The sequence below is a fragment of the Epinephelus moara genome, chromosome 14 (assembly GCF_006386435.1).
Source record: "Epinephelus moara isolate mb chromosome 14, YSFRI_EMoa_1.0, whole genome shotgun sequence".
Taxonomy (NCBI): Eukaryota; Metazoa; Chordata; class Actinopteri; order Perciformes; family Serranidae; genus Epinephelus; species Epinephelus moara.
In genome coordinates, this window is record NC_065519.1 from 9,338,326 (window position 1) to 9,359,875 (window position 21,550).

A 21,550-nucleotide genomic window follows, 5' to 3' on the forward strand; every position below is an offset into this window, starting at 1 on the left:
TGATCCTACTCTGTAAGAAAAAGGTCTGTCTCTGTAGGGATCATTTCCATAGCGTTGTCAGACTCTTTAAATAATCTGAGCCTGTCAGTGGCAAAAACTAAGACATTTAGTGAATGTACATTGACAGTGCAAACATGCCCAGGACATAAAAATATACTAAAGTTACCATTTAATCTACTTCAGTGATTTTACTGCATTTCCCAGAATGCTTTTGGTAACATCAGATTTTTTTTTAGATTCTTCAGGTATTTTAAAGCGGATCTTCCCTTTAATTGTGCCGGGCTTCACCTGTGTTCTTCTCTCCAGCTGCTGTATCGTCACCATCATGTCCAAATCTTCATCTTCCTCCTCATCCTCTCCTCTCTGCTGAATCTCCTGCAGCCTCTTCTGAAACTGCCACTCCAGGGTGAGCCTTCGGAGCCGGTCGTTCTCCTCCGCCGTGCGCCTGGCTTTACCCTGGAGCTCCTGCACCTCCTGCTCCAGGAGCTGCACCACATGGAGCCTCTGCTGCTCCTCCAGCTTCTCCTGGGCCTCCCTCCTCCAGGGGTCACACAGCTCCCGAGGGTCTCTGGGCTTTGTAGGAGCTGATCCCTGCTTCTGCTGAGTGGGAGGTTCTTGGAAGGAGACGTGTTTTGTTGGAGTGATGCTTACTTGGGGCTTTGCAGCTTGATCCCTGGGTGTGGTGGATCTCTGCTGTGATGACAGATGTGAGGTGTGAGGCAGCTTCTTCACTGCAGTGACGGGACAGGCATAAACATGACTGTTTTTACTTCCATTTAGTTTAAGGGTCTGGCTCATCCTCACAGCCAGCAGAGATGAACTCTGGAAGGTGGTGAGAGGAGGATTTGTGTGTGCGTTCACCGCCCTGGTCACAGGGATGTCTATGCGTACTGGTTGGTTGGACGGCGTCGGTGTTGGATGTTGTGAGAAAGGAGTTCTCCAGACACCGGCGCCACTTGTACGGCTGCCCTGCTGCTGTTTTGTAGGAGAACAATTATCTGAGAGGATGTCATGAGTGGAAACACTTGAGCGGATTGGAAAAGATGAATAGTGGCTCATTGTTTGCTTTGCACGCTGCGTCTTCTGCTCCCACATGTTCTGACTTTTGTCCAGCAGGGGGCCTCCACTGTCCACACACAGGTTCTCCTGTGACAGAGCCTGGCGCTACAAGGGGTCATACAGAGATATTAGTGAAGCATTTACTGTTTGTATTTATTATGTTATTAACAATCAGTGGTGGAAGAAGGACTCACATCTATTATTTATGTAAAATACCAGAACAGCAGAGAAAAAGCCGTGTACTAAAAATCTTTTTTATCAGCCAACTGTGCTTAAAAGTTTTAAAAGTAAAAGTACAGACAGGTAGTTTGATCCTGTGGTTCCCAACCTAGGGGTCCCACCCCTCCAAAGGGTCACAAGATCAATCTGAGGGGTTGTTGGATGATTAATGGAGCAGGAAACAAAAAAGAAAATATTTATGTACTCATACACATATTGGACTTTGTCTAATCTTTGCTTTTTGTTAAATCATGTTTATTTGAAAAGTTGAGAGGGGTTACTATTATTTTGTAAGGAGTCACAAGCCAAAGATGTAAGGAAATGCCTATTAATGTAAGCAATGCATTGTATTTTATAATCTTATCGGGTTCTTTTAATGTAAAATCTTCATGTGAAAAGTAAATATATCTTTCAGATAAATGAAGTGGAGTAAAAAGTACAATATTTCTCTCTGAAATGTAGTGGATTTCAAGTATGAAGTAGCATAAAAATTAAAACACTCAAGTAAAATACAAGTAGGTCTACTCCTAAATTGTACTTAAAGGAGCTGCATGCGACATTAAGAGCATATCTATAGGTGTGCTTTATTTTTAATTTGCACATTAAAAAAATCTCAGTTAAAACCCCAAAATTCACGATATCAGCCCGAATATAGCCCAACGTAGTGACGTACAGTGTCGGCTCGGATCGTGAACGACAATGAGTGTCGTACGTGATAATCCATCGTTTCGTCTCGTGTAGTGTGTCATAGTAGACGACAACCGACACCACGTCTTGGACGCCTCACGATGCCCGACAGGAAGTCTAGCATGTTTGATTTTCTTTTTGTCGTTCACAGCTGCTCCTGTCACAACCGTGACTTTGACCAATAGAAACATAGAGCGATGTGCTCTGTAGCCAAAAAGGAAAAATGATGGTGAAACAGCAGAGGCACTGTACTGCCATTAGCATCAAGCTACATTATAAACGGGCCGTTATTTATTATTTTATTATTCCCTCTGTATTTTTCTATTTTTACTTTTGATCCGCTCCCGTTTGCCTCGATAAAGTTAATGCATCATTCCGTCATTTCAAACTCAACACTTCCTGTATCTGTATAAAATTAAAAGCCCATTATAACTTCGGTTAATTGTTTGCTGCTATATTGATGCTCTGAACGTTGCATGCTGCTCCTTTAAGTACATCACTTGAGTAAATGCTCTTAGTTACCTTCCACCACTGTGCACAATATGTCAACTTTTCCTTTGCTTCGTCAGTACTAAATATATGATAAAACATTTCGGTACCAGAGGGTCAATCTCGGTAGCGTTTAATAAAGACTTACCATGAAGGTCCTCTTACTGGAGCTCTGTCCATCCAAAGGCCTCAAAGACACTTTTAGTGTGTGCTGTGTTCGACTGGAGTCAGATAAATTCTTGTCCTGGGATTTAGGGTTCGGCAGTGTCAAGTATTCCCTGTGACATGTCTGAATACAGACAGAAAAATGTTATGACACAAGTTCAGTTGAAGACAACATATTCTTGTATGTGTATTAAGCTGACCTTCCTCTCCATAGTGAATGAACATTTACAAATGTTATGAGGAATTAGATGAAGAAATCTTATCTCACATCAGCACAAAGGTTGACACTGGAGACAGCAGCCATGTTGTTCCCTCTCACAACAGGGTCACCAGGTTCATCTTTATCCTCGGGGGAGAAATCTGCTGAAATAAGGACGGAGTAAATACACTGGAGTTGTTCTTATGACTCAGCCTCAAGCATTAATCATATTTCACATTAAGATATTTACTACATGAACCCGGCAGTGATGTGTGACTAAAATAGAAGTTCACCCACCTGTCATGTTGGGGTTGGAGCGATACAGTTGTCTGTTTCTCTGCATCATCTGCTCTTTTCTCCTTCTGCTGGCTCCATGGAGCTGATCTGACGGGCCAGGATCCACAACACTGTACAGCATCAGCGCTTTGCCATTTGGCTTAGGGTGGCTGTTATCGCCTTGGGAAGCAGGAAAAGGTCTTGATCAGGTTGTGAAAAGCAGAAAGAAACATGGACAGTGGTTTAACTCTTAATGTGTATGTACCTGTAGTCCGGTCGGGGGTCGGCTCACTCAGCAGAGCTCCAAGGCCGTGGTAACTTGCTCCAAACTTTGCAACCTGTAAGGTCACAACGGGGCCGGTTTGCATCATGATGGCTGCTGCCCTGAATCAATATAAAGATTCAGTTTAATTCCTGTATTGTCATTGTAAATAAATACAACGAAATTCAATGCCATCCCTAGAGTCACGCTGCTCACATGGCTACACACAGAAACTTCTTGCAGCCAGGTGTACAACAGGCTGTTATGCAGCTACCTTTCTTGGCTGAGGCCGACCAGACTTTGACCGTCCACACTCAGCAGCTGATCCCCAGCTGTTAACCTGCCGTTCTGCACAAAGTGATGTTTTACTTGTGTTATTATTTCAGTCTTGTGTAATTCCATCGAAACTATTCTGTACATTGCAAATCTAAAATGTGCTAGATCTCACCATTTCAGCCGGTCCTCCTTTGACAATAGATTTGATATAAATCCCGAGGTTGCCTTGCCCCGCTCCCTGTGGTAAACGAGAGAGAGGGCATTTATTAGTTGGGACAGTAAGCAGGTAGTTTTGGTGTTTGAATACTGTCAAGGCAGTCACCTTGGCAGCCACAATGCTGACCCCCATCCCACTGTTCAGAGGTTTGTTCAGTGTGATCGTCACAATGTCTGGCTCTCCGTGTGCTGCCTATTAAAGAAAACATAAACAAATTGCACGTATAAATGCCTGTTTTATGTTAAAATTAAATTATATTTAAGACAGTATCATTTTTGTTACCAAGTATGTGCTCTCTGCATAAGTTGGTTCACTGAAGTGCACAGTCCAGTCACCTTTGGAGTTCGGCTGGGATGTCAAAGAGCAGAGACCTGGAAGACAATAAAACCATTTTAGGTGTGTTCATCTTTATGTTCTACATTATTTTCTCATTTTCTGATGATTCCCAATCCCAAACCTTTCCGGCAAATCGGCTCCAAAAACTCCCTAAACCCTGGAGGGATTCCTCTCACAGTGTCACAGGAGTATCCTCCCTCCGGCAACAGGAAGGGCAGGTGGAGGTCAAGGCTCTCCTCCATCTGGATGTCCCGTCCTTCGCTCCGAATCAGGTTATCTGCCGAGGCCTCTGCAGCCGTCGCTACAGCATCGATCAAATCCTGCAGCAAGGATGACAAGTGGATCAGACAGCGGAAATATCTCAGGAAAAGGTCGTTCTGGTGTATAGATTGGCATTTGTCATTCTGTGACAAGGCATCAAGGAATGGACATCCAATCTGCCTGCTGTGACCCTGAGCAAAATACTCTGGACCTTCGTGCAGAAAAACCTTGCCGCTGACCTCCCAGGACAGGTGGAAAAGTACAACTTTAAAGTAATGTACTGATACTGTCCTGGTCATTTAGCTGCAGTGGTCGTGGTACTAGTTGTAGAGGCAGTTGTGGCAGTAGGTAGTATCATAAATAGGAAAAAACTCACTGGTGTATTAGTAGTCACTGGTGGAAAGTAACCACCCAACAGGCCACCAACCAAAAATAAAACACAAATGCTTTTAAAAGGTATTTAAAATATTTTTTATGCTAAAATGCACTTGTCCAAACCAATACAATCAAGCAGTGTATGGTTATAATACCAGCAGCACCTGTAGCAGCAGTAATAGATTTCACAGTAACAGCAGTAGTCACAGTCGTCGTCATGGTAACAGCAGCAGCAGCAGTTCTCTCAAAAGTCAAGTTTAGTTTATATTAATATTTTTAGGGGCTTAACTTAGCTTTTTAGAGTTAATAGCCAGCGGTTGTAGTAGTACTAATTGCAGTAACACTAATGTATTTTAATTTATACATTTTTAAATTAACTAAGCCCCGCCCATCGCGGTTGTCAATGGCGGTTGCGTACTACGTTAGCCGTTGTTTAGCAAAGTAATGCTACGCTAACTGCTGCTAATGTTTACATCATTTTTTGGGGTCTGGACTCCTTTACTGATGTCGACAGCCTGTGACCGCGACTCCCGCTCTACTAAAGTAAGTGAGTGCTGCTTGCTGCTTTTATTTTTGAAGGCGAGTTGATGTTTTGTCTGTGTTCAATTTGTTTGTTTGGCTAAGCTAGCTAACGCTAATGAGGCTGTTAGCGGCTGCTAGCTAACGCTATCCCGCTCTCTACTGGTTGATAATGTCATTTCCGTTGAACCTTGCTGGCCAATTTATGCTTTTATGCTAAGGATACTACTACTTAGGGGCAATATTTAGTGCCATTTGTGATTACGTTTATCTTAAGTTCGTGGCTAATATTTGTTTGGTTGTTAGTTTGTTGATAGCCAAAGGTGTCTTATCTTTAGCTTAACTTTACAATTCCCAGAGTTAGCATGACAATTGGCAAGCTAGCTGACAATTCTTGAAAAACCCAGTAGGTTTTAACAGTGCTTTAAATATATTTCTCAAATCCTCACTCTTTAACTACTTGCATAAAAGGGGTCTCGTTTTTACTGTATTTATTTTTAATGTCACTGTTAAAGTTTTCTTTTACCCATTTCCCAAGGTGCAACTATATTTTATAACACAGACAAAAATGGGGGTGGAAAGTAAAACGTTGAGGTTATTTCCTGGCATAATGTACATAAGAAGAAACAAACTGGTGCTAATTTGGTATGTGCACAATGATGCTTTCATACTGTTGGTATTCATAGTTATAAAATATGATGTTTGCCTATAATATTATGGGCTGATTGGGTTGTTCCAGTTGTTTCGGATGGTAAACTAAGGCTCCACTAGAGGGCAGTGTTGGCTCAAGACTATGGTATGGCGTACAAAAATTACATACAATAACCGAACAATGGCACAGGGCGTGGCTTAAGTACAACAAAAGTTACTTAAACAAAGGAAGTACATTGTTGGAGCCATAATAGTTTTTGGTCTTGTATTTTATCCTTATCTAAACATAAGGTAGATATAAATATACATATGCAGTTATGAAAGTGAACACAGCATTGAGCATTCATGTGTGAAGTGGATATGGGTAAGCTCCAGGTAGTGGAAATCAGGTGTGTGGAATAGGAAGGAAGCAGTTTTTGACTGTGGTATGTAAGCTTGTCGTGAAAACACAAAGTAGCATTGTGGAAATCTGAATTTGCTGAATGGAGTAATGATTAAATATGGACAGTGCTGTCACCCTTCCATGTTATGGTGAACATGTGTATAGTGTATTCAGAAAAAATGGATTACCAAATCCAAAGAGATAACGCACACTGGACATTGGTTTATTCTTAACCCAGAACACGCATTTGGAACAAGTTCACCCATTTTGTTTTGTTAAAAGTCACTATAGACATTCTTCATAAAGGCATCTAGTTTACAAATAACTTTTAGCTTATCTGATTGTAATAACAAAATTAATTTAAACAAAGATGGGTGGATTAAATAATACTTTGGCAAATACCTTTCTCTGTAAGTCATTAAGCTTACATTCTGACATTCAGACAAAATATGATACTCATCTCCCACATGATTATCATCACAAAGGTTGCAGATCCTCTGGTTTCTATTGAGCTCTTTATTTCTTCTAGTGACTTTAGGAATTCTGGTGTTGTTTACAAAATTGAATGTTTGCTATATCCAGAGTATTTTCACTGCTTTACCTTTCCGTCAGACTGCCCTTTCTGAGGGGGAAGCCATTAATGGCTTCAGTTCCTCATCTATGCTCTCGTCAAAGCCACCAGACTCCATTGACAAAACATTAATTTTAGCTGGCTGAACACAGGAGCTTTGGTGAATCCAAACTAACTCTTTTAAACACCAAAGCCACATAATATCACAAATAAAGTAACTGTTCAAGGCGTTGGTAGACCAGCAGCTCCTGCAGTTCCATTTTCCTGTTGAAAATCAAAATATTCTAAATATAGTGTACACTTAAACTGATATTGATTTTTCTTAAGTGGCTGAAATACATTTTGTTTCTAACCCCTCCACAGCAATTCATTGCTTTGCTTCCATGTCAGACTCAGCCCTGCTTCTCCAAACTGGAGGTGAGCTGACTGACATCTACTGTGTGTGATACACTGACTATGGATAAGTACCCCATTCAACCCCACTTCAAAAAATCTGAGCTATCCCTTTAATGTGAAACTCGCCGTGGCTTTTGTTACACACACCTCATGTTCAGCAAAATATTAAGAGAGATATTTCAGCCAAAAGCATTTATGTGACAACTTGCTGTAATATTCTTCATACATTATTCATTATCATATTCATCATAGTGATTTATTCACATTACAAAATCTATACTCCTGAGCTTCTGTTCTGTGGTTGAGGCTGCTGCTGCTACACTGTAAACCTTAAACCTATGTCTGTGCTGTGATTAGTAGTAGTACTTTGATTTCTACAGGCTGTTAATCTTGACATCAAAAAGCTCTTGCAAGAATTTGTCTCAAAAAGCAGCATCAGAGTCGTAGTTTCAAACAGGGAGAACAACAGAGGCACGAGGGGAGTGGAAGGACAGATGATAAGTACTCACAGAGGGGATGTGAGGTTCATTGGTTGCATAGAGGTAGCCGGATAGCAACGTCTGCAGCTGCAGTGAGTTCAACTTGAAACAGGTATTGTGGATAGCCTTCACGTCTTGCATTGAGTACTTGTTCATGGTCAGGAGCGTGGTTGCCTAGAAACAGCCAGGCAATGCTATTTTAACAGCTTGTACTGACTGAAATATGTGTTCTGACATGGAAATAAAAACTGAGATAAAAACTCCAAACCATAAATGAGATCAGAGATGTATCTGACAAAGAAGCTCATATATTAGAAAAGAACATTTAAGCCAGTCGCTGTGTTGCTGACTTTCTGAGGTAGAAACTTTGAGCATATTGATGGCAGAAGATACTGATTCGATATTTCAGAAAAGCCCAGTCTAAACTTTATTTGTACTAATATTCAGACATGTAGTGCAGGGAAGAACTGACCTGGATGATGTGTCCGAGGTGGCAGTCAGCAGCCAGCTCCAGGCCCTGCCTCTCCGCCCAAGCTTCGATGGCTGTGAGCCTCTGGCGGAGAGCAGCTCCCCAGTAGTGTGAGCGCAGGCCTGGAGTGTCGGCCTCTGGACTCATCAGCTGGTTGAAGAGCCAGACACTGATGTAATGGAAGAGTTGGGAGAAGAGCTGGATGGTGAGGGCAGGGTTGACCCGACAGCGGCGTAATAGAGACATGGTGTTCATCAAGGTGTTGAGCACCATCTCTGCAGCAGGCAAGACACAAGTTTATAGTATTTGAACAGGGACAATTTCACAGCTTGTCCAAGACTCTTAAATTATGAGTGAGATAATCATTGCTGTAGTATTTATAGGTAAACACTTGCCTATACCAGCTGGCAGCGCACCATGTTGCTCAGGGTCAATCAGAAAAGTTGGCAAGTGCTTCCTTAATTCACTCTGTAGACACTGTAGCAGATAACTTCAAGGGAATAAAACACACATATAGGAACAAAAACTTAACATTTTGTATAACACGCCTCACATATTTTCTGCCTGGATGCCTTCAGCTAATGAGCTACAAAATTCTTATCATCTTGTTTTACATAAACTCATAAACAAGTTCTGTTCTGTTGTTGCACATCTTCTACCACTTACACCAATACTGCTCTATCTGAAACAAGTGAATTACAATCCCATATTTATTATATAATATATTTCACTAATACAGATTATCAGATGATTTATTGTTGGCAATATTCACAGACAAAGTAGGAGGGAAAATTGCATGTTGAAATAACCGTGCTTGTGTATACTGTACTATATGGTTGACATTTGGGAGTTTGGGGCTGCTATTGGAGTTTGAAATAATCTGTTTTTTAAAGCAGTTTGTTTTGTTGGCTAGAGGTTTGCAGTGCCTCTAAGGGGACAAAGGCTTGAATAGGTAGAGAGCAGGGTGCCACGATTCTGTTACTGTGTTGGCTATCTCTCACGTAAAATGTCTTTGAGGACATATTTTAGTGCACTGTTTAGCTGTAGTATGAGAATTTGTGAAAAGGAAGTGGGTGCCACACTGGTTCCTGTGTTGTATAAAGGGAGGCTGAAAAGACTGAGATACAACAGTAAAATTAAGCAGTGCTGATCAAATATGAACCAATATTCTGTCACTGCGTTGCATATTAGTCGCCTAAAATGTTTTTAGAAACATATTTTAATCTTACTGTTTAACTGTAATTTGAGATTGCTGATTGCAAGCAGCCGCCATATTGTTTCATGTTGAGAAATTTCCAAGCTCACATTACATCACACACTATCGGGAGTGTTTATTGGTCCGGTGCGGCGCAGTGCATTCTGGTATTTGTGGGTTTTCTACCTCTTGAGCAAAATGAAAACCATAGCTCTGTTTCTCTGTTTTCTCTGGTCATGTAGCACTAATTTCAAAAGTATATGCATGTTCCTACTGTATAGACAGCCCAGTGTTATGAGAATAACATCCTTCCACTGGTGAAATACAAGTGACCTATTTAATGTGTGGTGGAAGACAGGTCTTCTTGGCCAATCTGTTGAGTTTGTGCTGCAATTTCAGTTAGGATCAGAAACTCTAAATCTCTATGGTCACTTCTTGTCGTCTGCACCTGTAAGCTTTGTGCACCAGGTGGGACAGATCCAGCTGACTTTGTTGTGTGAGCGAGCTGAGGTCTTTGTCATGCTTGAGGAAGTTCAGTAGCTCAGAGGAGTTTGCCATCCAAAAGGCAAGAGCCCCGGCGATGGCCTGCTGTCTCTGCAAGGCAAACATTACAGCAGGCAGGTGTGACGTTTAAGTGCTAGCAATGAGTTTAAGTCCATTTCAGTAGGATGTTTGCTATACATTTTTTTTTTTTAAATGTGTGAAAATATGACAAAAGAGGTTTCTTGCACTTGCCTGGATGACCTTCTCTGTCATGGCCACCATTTTGTTCGTGATCGAAGTTACGCTGAGTGTCTGCCCCGAGGGTGGAGAGCCTCGCCTGTAATGGCGTTGCAGAGCAAAGCGTCCCACAGCATAGAGGATGTATGCAGGTGAGAGCTTGAAATGAACTGTGGAGCTGTTGGTGTAATTTATGACTGCAGACAGGAAGGCTTCCTCAGCTGAAATGTAAAAGGCACCAGCAGGGGGCAGGAGGACATTATGAGAGGGGAGGCAGTGAGCTTACAGCGGACAAGTATCAAAATAACACTGTGGAAGAAAACATTTGTGTTTCATACTCACAGTTATCGCAGCATTTAATTCCAATTGGTAATCCTGGTTGATCTGAAAAGTCTGGAAAAAGACTTCCTGTCTTTCCTCCTGCATTTTGAGAAGTCATCAGTCATCCTTTTTATATTATATAATGAAGTCCTTACTGATTGGAAGTTAAATATGCCTGCACTGAATGAATGGAAAGCAGTGCACTGTTCATTATCGTTTCTATTTTTCTGTTACTTACCCGGGGCGGCCTGCTTTTGTTGATTTTTGTTCTCCGTGCAGTTCTTTTTCCTCTCATGGTTAGACACACAAATGCTGTTGTTGTTGTTCAGTAGCTTTTCAGTTGACCTGGATATTTGTTAAAAAGGGTAGATGTTATTCTGACCGTGAGGCGGGCCTGAGGCCGGCATGTCTGGAAAGTAAAAATAGTGAACAATGAAAGATTTTACCCATTCTCATCCTCTGAAACCTTGTCAGTCGCTTTAGTTTTGTTCTTCTCTTTCTTTTTTTCTTTTCTTGACAGTGTCCTCTTGAAGCTTTGGATCACGCCTCCTTTTTCCTTCTCGTGACAGTTTTCCTTTATCGTTCAACACATAAAAAAAGAACGTAGATGTGAGATTATGTAGAGAGGGCTGAAACTGCAGACTGAATTAATGGTTTGAGCGGTACCTCCAAACTCTCCCTGTCTTTCTTGAGCACAAAACGTCCCTCTCTGTTGTCAGTGTTCCAGTTTAGTTGTACAACCAAAGGCCTCTCATCCAGATCCAGTTTACGTTCTTATTTCACATGGAAAACATGGGGAAATGATCAGAGCACATTCTCAAATCAACTGAACAACTACAACACCAAATAAGAGCTACGACTGACAATTTTTTTCATATCAATTCATCCTCAGAATACTTGTCTGGTTCAGCAGAAGACAAAAAACTATTAAGTAATAACTTAAAGTGATTACCTTTATTGGCGTGAATCTCATACAGGGAATAACTTGTAGTCAGCATCTTCATATCAGGCCTGAACTTCTCAGAAAGAGTGTCGATAACCTCGTGAGTCGAAGAGTTGCTGCCAACACGCAAGCACTTTGTGGCCACATTTCCTCCAACATGATCCTCAAAGTAGAAGCGCATCACACCATGAAACTCCAAGTTCTGCCAGGAAACAGAAAGCTGTTTAAGTGTGGCCAATGTTGCACTTTCACAAAGCGTGCTGAAACCATATTGTTGAATAGACTTTGAGAATGAAAAGGCCAATATTCTCGTTTTATAAAATTCTGCTTTGGATTTAGGAATTTAAAAAGATTTCAAGATGTCCCTGAAAGACCTGCCTTGTGCCCCACCCACTAGCCCTGTCAGACTCTTAAATGATATGAGGGAATATGAATTATAATCAGTTTAAATTTACGCATCTGATAGCTTGTTTGCCTTGTCCTTTTTGTATTAAACCAAACAATCAACCATTCATTGAGCTTTGAATCTGAATTTAAAAACAGCCATGCAGTCGATACCATGAGAGAAAATCAGATTCATGGGGCTTAAAAGAAAACGCATCACAACAAGATATGCTGTAAATCACATCAGCGTTTTAGGGAAGATTTAGATTGCTGACCAACAGTGTTAACTTCTAGCTAACGAGTATTCGGAGTTATCTATTGCAGTAGTATATCTATTACTTCTCTCACTGCATAATTAGTACATCTTGAAGCTGTCCACACGTCTGATAGTTTATTTCTGTAGGGTTGCAACTAACCGTTATCTTCATTATCAATTCATTATCAGCTAATGGCTACAGCTCTCTATTTCTGTATTTATGTGTCAGGGTTGTGGTGGAGATGGGGAGTGAGGATGATGTTGCCCTATAGAATTGGGGGTTGTGGTGTACCAGGAACATCATACTCTGGCAACCTGACAGCTGCTGTCAATCAAACACTGAAAAGCCCCTCCAGCCAGCTGAGACAACAAGGAGCATATCCGATATTTCCTGTGGGTGCATTATTTCCAAGATGGCGCCTCTTCAGGCCAATGAGAATTGCTCACCTGGTGCATATGCCAAAAAAAGTTTATAGCTTCCAGGTGTATTTATGTGGTATACAGTCTGCTTTCTCCTGCTGGCCCAACCTATGAGTTCTTGCTCAGCCTGGAGACTTTACTTGCGATGATGTCACAGATTTTTAAATGGCTTTTCTCGGCTTGAGGAAAGTTTTACAAATATAAGACCTCAATGGATCAAAAAATTCATGATAGAAAGAGTCGAGATTAAATTGACCTTGTTTTGCTTTTTGTGGCGTCCTGACAACAGTTTTACAGACATCACTTTTATAGTGTTGGTCTCCAGGTGAAAATGCTTTTTGCTGCAATGCCAGGAGTGGTCACTGGGAAAAATTGGAAGCAAGGCTGAAGGGTGGCGCCATATCCAGTTCTCCAATACATCCATTGATAATGATAATAATGCATTTTATTTATAGCAGGCAGATGGTGATATGACTTGGGTTGCAGAAGGTCTCAAGCGTACGGGAGGGTGTGTAGATATGGAGGAGTTCAGAGGGGTAGGAAGGGGCTTGATTAGAAAGGTGAGAAGCAGAATCTTTAAATTGATGTGATATTTGACAGGAAGCCAGTGAAGCTGCTGGAATACAGGAGTGATATGATCTATGGAGGAGGTTCTAGTAATGATACGGGCGGCTGAATTCTTGACCAGTTAGAGTTTATCAAGACACTTGAGAGGGAGAGCAAAGAGGACAGAATTGCAATAATCAATACCAAAGAGTGAACGAGGATAGCAGCGCTACGATGTGTACGTGATGGGAAGATGACTTCTCCAAAGACTACTAAAAAAAATAATGATAATACTACATTAATAAAGACTATCGCTGTGTCTCAAATCGCGTACTTCTGTACCTACACTAAATATTTTGAGTGCATAAGTGCATTCACACTGAGAAGAATGGGAAAAATGCAGTGCACTATGAGTACCCGGATGGTGCACTCAAAATGATAAAGAAGTTGAGTGTGGAAATATGGACACTTCTCGCCCTCAATGGTCCCCATCTTGGCTATGTAGCGGAAGGGGAGGGACCACTTTTCAAACTGGAAATGGCGGCCGAGGACTGTGCGACCGCGAACGTTGCTGCTTCGTTGTTATACATGTGTTTTTTGCACTAAGCACCGCTATACTGTTGTTGGATATAAGCCAGCAGTATGTTTATTGGGATAATTTAGCAGTCTGTAATGATTTGGCACCGCGAACAATAACGCGAATGCTAATACTAGTTTGCTAACTAGCTAATTTGCGGTCGTCATTTCCGGTAAGTGCACAACGGCTGTGTTTGGTTTGAGAAAACACTACCCTGTCGAAATTCATGCACTGCGCCAGTAAGTACATAGTGCACATAGTATACTACATGGAAGTGTACCAACGGAAGTATGTGATTTGAAACACAGCAATTGACATTATGTTTTTAATGCAAAACGTGACGACTAAATGAGACTGCATTTGGACATTAAATTAACAGTAACCAACACATAATGCGCCCAAGATATGTACTGTGGGGAAATGTAATGTTTTCTCTCTAAAGCAACTGCTTTTAGTTTTAAACTAACTTTGCAGCAGGCAATGCAATGCCCCAGGACAATAGTGTTTTTTATTTGTCAGAGCAAAGTGATATAGTCACTTTATGATTAAGTCCTGAAGTCATCTCTATAAATAGATATCTGCATATGAATGCAGAATCAGTAGGCAATAGGACAAGGTAAAGAGAGAAAGAGGCTGAAGACACTGACTGTAATGCCACCTGGGAACCCACCAGCTATCAGCTGAAGATGATTTAGCTTTTTATTACCTTTTTTTAATTATTTATCTGCGTTTATGTGCAAATATTACACAAATTAGTTGAAATGACCAAGAGGAAGAGGACGTCTCGGTCCGGATATTTGCTGGCTTCTCCTGAACCCCTGAAATATTGGCCATTGCTCCCAGAGGTGAAATCATGGTTAAACTGATAGCTGATGGGTTGTGAGATTGGGCTTGAAGCAGCAATATTTTTGTTATGTAACTGATAGTATAGTGTGTGTAAGTATATGACTCTGTTAGCCATTTTAAAAAATGGAAATTGTCAAGTAGCATCCTATGACTTCAGACTGCTGCATACAGTACAAAACATAAACACAGTTGTTAAATGTACTTGAATGTGTGTGTGTGTGTGTGTGTGTGTGTGTGTGTGTGTGTGTGTGTGTGTGTGTGTGTTATAAATACAACTTGGCATCTAAAGACAGATCTAAAACTGTGGCATTGGCAGTCTAACAGAGAATAAAGGTTAACCCAAAGTTAAAGAGAGAATTGATATGGTTTATGAGCCCTGTCTGATGTCTGCAGGCGACTCACCTCATCAGGTTGACTTATTTCGAACAAGTCCAGTCTGTTGTTGTTCCACTGTCTGATGACTTTGGCTAATTTCTCTCGTTCTTTCTCCTCCGGCATTTTTCACCAATTAACCTCAAAGTTTCTGTCTGACTGGCTGCCGTAGAGTTCCTTCAGGAAAAGATGGAGAGGGATATGCTGTGACAGAAATGTTTGTATCTGTCCTGGGTATTGTATCCACAAGGACCCCACCCCTTCTTTAATCTATTCCCCATTAGTCATAAACTCATTGTACTGTGCAGTGAGTCCTTAACATAATTGCCTACTTCATCCCCACGTCCACATGCCCTCTCCAAGCCCCCACACCCCTCTGCCCTCATTTGACGGGTCAGTGGATCTTTGTTATGTGAGGCAAACAGTTTCCTAATCACAATCCTTCACAAATCATTCCCATCTTTACAGTCCACCACCAAAATGAATCTGCCAAATTGATTTTAGTTGTCATCATATCATTTCCATGAGCAAACATTCATGTTATGATTTCTAAAGATAATTTACTAGTGCAACTTTTAACATGTATTTATAACTATTTTAATCATGCTGCAGAAGTCATCATGTGATGCCGACAGTGTCACCGCCACCATGAGAGATTTCCATCCTCCTTTTCGTAGCGACACGGATATTTACGCTTGAAGGAATCCCACTTCTCATGCATACCAGTGATTTTCAACACAATTTATGGTTACATGTCTTCCCATTCAGTCAGCGCCATGTATGTAGGGCAGCTTTTGTTGGCTGCTCTGAAGCTTTCTGGGTAAACCTACAATGGAACAAAAGCCTTAGCAAAACAAACCCTCAATTAGATATACAGTATAACATTTAAAAAACTGAACAATCAAGACCATTGTTGTCTGGATGTAGGAAAGTGCAGAGAAGACGCCTTTTAGTAGCATACTTTCTGTTTTGATTATTTATATAAGAGACAGGTACAAGTGTGTAGTTTATCAGCATAATTCTTTTTATTTGCATTTATAAACTAGAAACAAATAATTCTGTCAAGGTCACATAATCTTCCAGATTTCTTTATAAGAGAAAACAGTTAAGCAATCATAATACAGCATCTGAATCAGCATTGAATTGACTGACGTGTGTTTTTTTAAGCGTTTATTTCAGTTCTCATATACATTTGTAATTTCTTAACTAGTTGTGTAAGGGTGCACAGAAGTCACAGTTAGGTTCATAGCCCGGTTTAGGAGTCACAGTTCAGTAAGAGGTAGGCTCTCTTTCTGGGAACTAAGAGCATTTTGCTCACTGGCAACTTTGGCAAACTATTTTAATTTTAAAAATAAGAAACATTTTAAACACTTCTGTATTACACTGGACAAACACTGAATAAACACTTGACCAAAACTCAACGAGTCACAACAGGCTATGAAACTGAAAATCAACTTTTATGCTAGGAGATTATAAGATACCAAATAAATATAATAATAACAAATAAAATCATCAATATAAACCACCGTTCACTGAACTGAATTACTGTGATTTTATTATCAAATCAAAATCAAATCAAATTTATTTATAAAGCACATTTAAAAACAACCTAGGTTGACCAAAGTGCTGTACAGTAAAGGTAAAATCACAAAATAACAAAGTGCAGAGATCAAGATACGTAGCAATGTAATGTATAGTCCCATGTACACAAGTCCAAAAGTAGAGGAACAAATTGGAGAGTGGAAATACAAAAGACTAAAAAAAAAAAAAAAAAAAAAAAAAAAAAAGGGGGGATAAGAGTTCAGGAGCGCTCAAAAGCTTTAGAGTAAAAGTGGGTCTTAAGTCTAGCCTTAAAAGTGTCCACAGATGGGGAATCCTTAATGGAGAGAGGTAGACTGTTCCAAAGTTTGGGTGCAGCCACAGCAAACGCACCATCCCCTTTGCCCTTTAGCCTCAATCGAGGCATAGCCAGAAGCTGCTGGTGTGAGGATCTGAGTGCTCTATTAAGAGCGAACAACTTGTTTTGCCCATGGCTTCTTCAGGTTCGCGCAACAGAATCACATGAGCACTCACAGGTGTGCTAAATATACATGACTTATTAAATATATATATGTTGATGATTTTATCTGAAATGTTCCAGCACCTGATCTTTGAGAACTTCCGCTCGTGAACTTTGGTTCTATATCACGTTTAGAAATGTAATACATGTCATGCACACCTGTGTGACTTACTTGACAGGTATGCAACCAAAATGGCTGCACTCTGGAGCCCTGTACAATGCAAGAAAACGGACCAAAACAATGCTCCTGCTGTTCTATAAAACATCCACATCTAAGACTTCCACCTCTTTATATTTAAGCATAATTTCACTGTGAAAAATTTGCAGTTTGAAGGTGTGAGGTTGCAAAGATATGGATCCTTCATTAGATCTTCTAACACCTTCTGTGTTTCATCAAGGCTCTAGTTAACACATTTAGAGCCTCAGAAAATCTAATGTAACACAAGCCTGCGATAGCAACCACTGTAGTACATCTCACAGTACTTTACACTGGGACATCGTTTTGTAAACGCAGCACATATCTAGAAAATAAACCAGTAATGTTCCAGGTCATCACAGCTTCTATCATACAATAAAGCTGTCTGCATCCTTTGACTTGTCTTTCCCCCTGTTAGAAAACACAAATACACAAGAAAGACACATTAAGGATTAAAGCATGAGTCTGTCTGCTGCACATGCCTAAATGTAAATACAGATGCTCAAGCATAGTCTTGTCAAATTCACAGATTGTCACCTTTTTTCACAAGTTCCCTGCCATCTTCCCCCCTCTTGACGCCTTATTTATGTTGTGACATAAACCCTTTCTCCTTTATTTATTTATTTACCTTTGTCTTTTCTAATTATACTGAAACATTTTTGGGAAATGGGGAGTTATATTTGTTCCACTTGTTGGTTTGAAACTTCTAACTATTTTTGTTACATTAGCAACCTGCTAATTTTGGGTGATCATCAGTCTACTGACTTAATTTAATAATATGCATTTACCTTCTTAGATTCTCCACATCCTCTATGGTCTCTGGCAGCGCGACTCCATTCGTCTCAGGCAGTCTCATCACCAGTCCACTGTACAACACCGACATCGCACCTGAAAGAAAAGTGAGGCGCCTTTTACCATGAGATGGAAAAAGATATCTTCCATTGGTAAGTCAGATGTCCCTTACATGTATAGAGAGTATTTGAAGAACATGGTGACAGGTATAGGGAGAAATTTACCATAAAGAAAAAGAGGCAGCTCCTGCCAGATACTGGCCAGTCTGTAGAGCAGAAATGGGGCCACAATTGCTCCGATGTCACCTGCTGATGAGCACACTGACACACCCAAATTTCTGCAAGAAAATGAAAAGCAGATCAAGCCACAATTAAGAGAATTTCTATTTCGTTTGTTTTAACTGCCAATGTCATGCTGCCTTTTTTTGTCAACATTGTTAAGGACCTGGTCGTCTTGTTTGATTCCCCTTTATCAATGGACTTTGTCAATGGTCAGAGTTGATGGGGCATTTAGTGAGAGCACCCACATCGTGAACTGTTAAGTGTGACCGTATAAGTTGTATCATTTTGACCGTTCAGAAAGATATGAATATAACCTGTTGTGTGAATTTGTCCATTTCTGTACTTGGTAGTCTGATGTGCACATTGTTAATCATTTTTCACAGCACATTAAAAAAAAACTAATTTATCTACCAACACATTGGTTTCACACCTGAGAGATGTCGGATACATCTCTGTGTTTGCAAAGTTCAAGGTCTCAAATCCAATGGCAACAGCGAGCCTCCCGATGATCGCTATCGTCTTTTTCAACCAGATAAAATCTGTAGGGAAGACAGAAGAGACAAAGTGAAGGATGGAAATGGGATCCAGGTGGACGCATCGCAACTTCACCAACCAAGAACTTACGTTAGCTTTAATTGTTCAAAAATGATCACAATCCATTTTTCAATTTTTCACCTGATGCCACGTGCACTGCCAGCTGACCTACCAGTTGAGAGAAATGGGACTACGAGGCAGGCGATGCCACCGCTGAAGTTGGTGATGGCCATGAGGGAGCGTCGACCGACTCTGTCGACCAGCAGGTAGAAGATGAGGCCGGTGGGAAGCTCCACCACAGCAGAGATAAAGAAATCCAAGAAGAAGTCGCTGCCTGTGATCCCCAGCCGTAAGACTAGGCCTTGAAACACAACAGTACTTGTAAACCTGCATGAGAGGAATACAGAGTCAAATTTATTTTCTAAACTACTTGTAAATCCTCCAGGAAGGATCATTATATATTTTATAGTATCATGTAGTGGGAAGTAACTCATCAAACAGACTTACCAGGCATATGTTAAAATGAGAGTGTTTCTTCTTATACTTGGTGTCCTAAACAAATCCATTATAGATACAGGATTTACTTCTTTCTTTTCCTCCAAAAGAATTATCTGAAAAATATTGTATTGAACGGTTAATCAGATCTCCAGATTGCATTTGCATTGACAAAGGCAAAGGTAAACGAAAATGTAAGTAGGATACAGTCTTTTTAATTACTGTTATACCTCTGGAAGATTATTTGGTAAAGATCTCTCGTTGCATTTTGCAATGTCCGCAGCAACTCTCATCGCCTCTGTGGTTCTTTTTTGTGAGAACAGCCAACGTGGAGATTCAGGAACAATCCTTAAAAAAACAAACACAGCTGTTGGTTTCAACATCAACATCAGAGCTACCTGTGTATAAATGGAAACTGGCATGTATGAGGAAAGTGTACCAGTAGTATAAGATAAACAGGAGGCAGGGCAGACTCATGACCAGCTGCAGAGTTCTCCAGGAGGACAGGAAGTAAGCCAGACCAGGCAGAATGACCATGCCGGTGCTGTAGAAAGTCCGACTCACGGTGGATACAAATTTTCTGTTTTTTGATCCAAAGAACTCAATCACTGTAACAAAGAAGATATGTGTTAGCAGACATAAAATACAAGAGACCTTTCCTTTTAGTCTGGCACTCCACTGACTCAATAAGCTTCCCATTTCAAAGTGCTGTCCATTAAGAGGTTTTGTAATTTTAATGTTTTGTTTTGTAAATATCTTTTATTTTTTCCCCTTTGGTTTTGCTGACCGTAAGCCGGCTAGCCATGTTAACTTGTGGTAAAACAAATTAACACGGCAGTCGCCACAGGTTAGTTCGCTGATCTGCACTGTACTCTTACCAGGCAGGAGCTGGCTAGCAGCAGCGCTCATTCAGCGATTATCACCGGTAATGCCGTCCTGACCTCTGGTGCCGGGATGGTGTTGCAGTGGAAACATGGTGACCACCCTCTGGTCTCGACCAAGGTTGCCCTGGTGAGTAAGCGACTTAATTTTGAGGCGCAAAACCTCCTTAGCATAACATTATGTTGGCACCACTAGCTGTGTTGACACTGCTAACAGAGCTAACACAGATGACAATGCTAAAGGGCTCTTGCAGTTCAAAATGAAGCTGTTTACTTACTGACACAACCTTGCGGGATACTTGAGGGTATGCACAATTTTTCTGCAGCAACGATGCCATGGGTCAGTGTTACCAGTGGTAAATGCTGAATGAGTGGCGCTGTTAGCTAGCTCCCAGAGCACCAGGTAGTGCACAACATAGAGTAGACCTTATTAGCTTTGTTTTGATACAGCATAGTACTAGTACCATTACCACCATGCACCTGACATTTACTACATTGATGCATGTAATGCCAAATTTTGAGCCCTAGGACTACTATCAAAATATTCTCTGCCTTTAACCGTTCAACGGTCAACCGTTGACACCCCTAATATATATATAATTTTATGTATTTTCCCTTACACAAGGTTCAGTGTTTCAACATACCGAGTACATAGCTGGCTGTCCATGCTCCCTTTCCACAAAACCCTTGTAGAAATCGAAAGACAAGCAGCAGCGGGTACCATGGAGACAGCATTACCGCTATACCTGAGATACCAAGGCCAACCATCGATGCAATGAAACATGGCTTTCTACCAAACCTGTAAAAAGAGCAAATATTACTATAACTCAAATGCTGGTCAGCAGAGAATGTAATAGGGGAACAAAAGAAATTAACAGCACATAACAAACCTGTCAGCCAAGTAGCCAGTGACAAAAGCTCCAATAAAAAATCCACATGCCAGGAAAACCTGATTCAGATCAGCGAGCCAGGACTTCTCACAGACCAAAGAGAACTAAGAGGAAAAAATGTATAGAGAAATTTCATCAAAATCAAAACTAGTTTTTGATAGTAGCATAATTATGATTATGACAACAATAAATAACAGTATTAACCCTATGGGCCCTAGGCCTTTTTGGTGTATTTTTACTGCCTTTACTTTTAAGTTCATATCACAGTCATTATAAAGGCTACATACACATGTTTCAGGACAATGTGGGCTATCCAGATTTGCCATCATTCCATGTCCTTCTATGTGCCTGTATTTTATATTAATTTTTATATCAATGAAAAAACAAATCCGTGTTACTAAATTCTTACATTTTTACATGTATCTCAGCATAGGAAGTTGGAAAATGACATATTCTGCTATATATGAAGAGGGGAGACTCTCTGGAATCTGGCAATATAAGAACCATGATGCTGGGACATTCTGTCACTTCACAGCTGTCCAAAACATGTGGTT

General features: G+C 40.7%; 3 protein-coding genes across 5 annotated transcripts in view; 1 reads left to right on the plus strand and 2 right to left on the minus strand.

Moving 5' to 3' along the window:
• Positions 1-442, plus strand: part of dusp23b (dual specificity phosphatase 23b) — a 13,810-nt gene extending 13,368 nt beyond the window's left edge. Inside the window, exon 4 of the mRNA XM_050062644.1 lies at positions 307-442. The gene's annotated coding sequence lies outside the window, so the exon portion shown is untranslated. The remainder of the gene's footprint in view (positions 1-306) is intronic.
• The window catches only part of LOC126401402 (afadin), an 18,231-nt gene extending 3,070 nt beyond the window's left edge, over positions 1-15,161 (minus strand). Inside the window, exons 1-21 of one of the 3 annotated variants that reach the window (XM_050062635.1) lie at positions 14,899-15,161; positions 11,477-11,669; positions 11,191-11,297; positions 10,971-11,098; positions 10,763-10,869; positions 10,546-10,623; positions 10,219-10,424; positions 9,932-10,077; positions 8,684-8,778; positions 8,292-8,563; positions 7,850-7,993; positions 4,307-4,505; positions 4,132-4,220; positions 3,955-4,041; positions 3,805-3,870; positions 3,631-3,704; positions 3,360-3,478; positions 3,116-3,274; positions 2,888-2,982; positions 2,603-2,743; positions 289-1,164 (exon numbers count right to left, since the gene is read on the minus strand). In XM_050062635.1, the coding sequence (XP_049918592.1) occupies positions 289-1,164; positions 2,603-2,743; positions 2,888-2,982; positions 3,116-3,274; positions 3,360-3,478; positions 3,631-3,704; positions 3,805-3,870; positions 3,955-4,041; positions 4,132-4,220; positions 4,307-4,505; positions 7,850-7,993; positions 8,292-8,563; positions 8,684-8,778; positions 9,932-10,077; positions 10,219-10,424; positions 10,546-10,623; positions 10,763-10,869; positions 10,971-11,098; positions 11,191-11,297; positions 11,477-11,669; positions 14,899-14,994 (3,477 nt within the window). In that variant the 5' untranslated portion in view covers positions 14,995-15,161. Of the gene's footprint in view, positions 1-288; positions 1,165-2,602; positions 2,744-2,887; positions 2,983-3,115; positions 3,275-3,359; positions 3,479-3,630; positions 3,705-3,804; positions 4,042-4,131; positions 4,221-4,306; positions 4,506-7,849; positions 7,994-8,291; positions 8,564-8,683; positions 8,779-9,931; positions 10,078-10,218; positions 10,425-10,545; positions 10,624-10,762; positions 10,870-10,970; positions 11,099-11,190; positions 11,298-11,476; positions 11,670-14,898 lie in introns of all 3 variants that reach the window. The other 2 variants (XM_050062634.1, XM_050062633.1) reach the window with 2 other exon arrangements.
• A 1,510-nt stretch (positions 15,162-16,671) lies between these two features.
• slc22a3 (solute carrier family 22 member 3) overlaps positions 16,672-21,550 on the minus strand; it is a 9,440-nt gene continuing 4,561 nt past the window's right edge. Inside the window, exons 2-11 of the mRNA XM_050062636.1 lie at positions 20,997-21,100; positions 20,751-20,905; positions 19,665-19,833; positions 19,456-19,573; positions 19,238-19,341; positions 18,903-19,117; positions 18,627-18,735; positions 18,140-18,252; positions 17,912-18,011; positions 16,672-17,534 (exon numbers count right to left, since the gene is read on the minus strand). Of these exons, the coding sequence (XP_049918593.1) occupies positions 17,492-17,534; positions 17,912-18,011; positions 18,140-18,252; positions 18,627-18,735; positions 18,903-19,117; positions 19,238-19,341; positions 19,456-19,573; positions 19,665-19,833; positions 20,751-20,905; positions 20,997-21,100 (1,230 nt within the window). The 3' untranslated portion in view covers positions 16,672-17,491. The remainder of the gene's footprint in view (positions 17,535-17,911; positions 18,012-18,139; positions 18,253-18,626; positions 18,736-18,902; positions 19,118-19,237; positions 19,342-19,455; positions 19,574-19,664; positions 19,834-20,750; positions 20,906-20,996; positions 21,101-21,550) is intronic.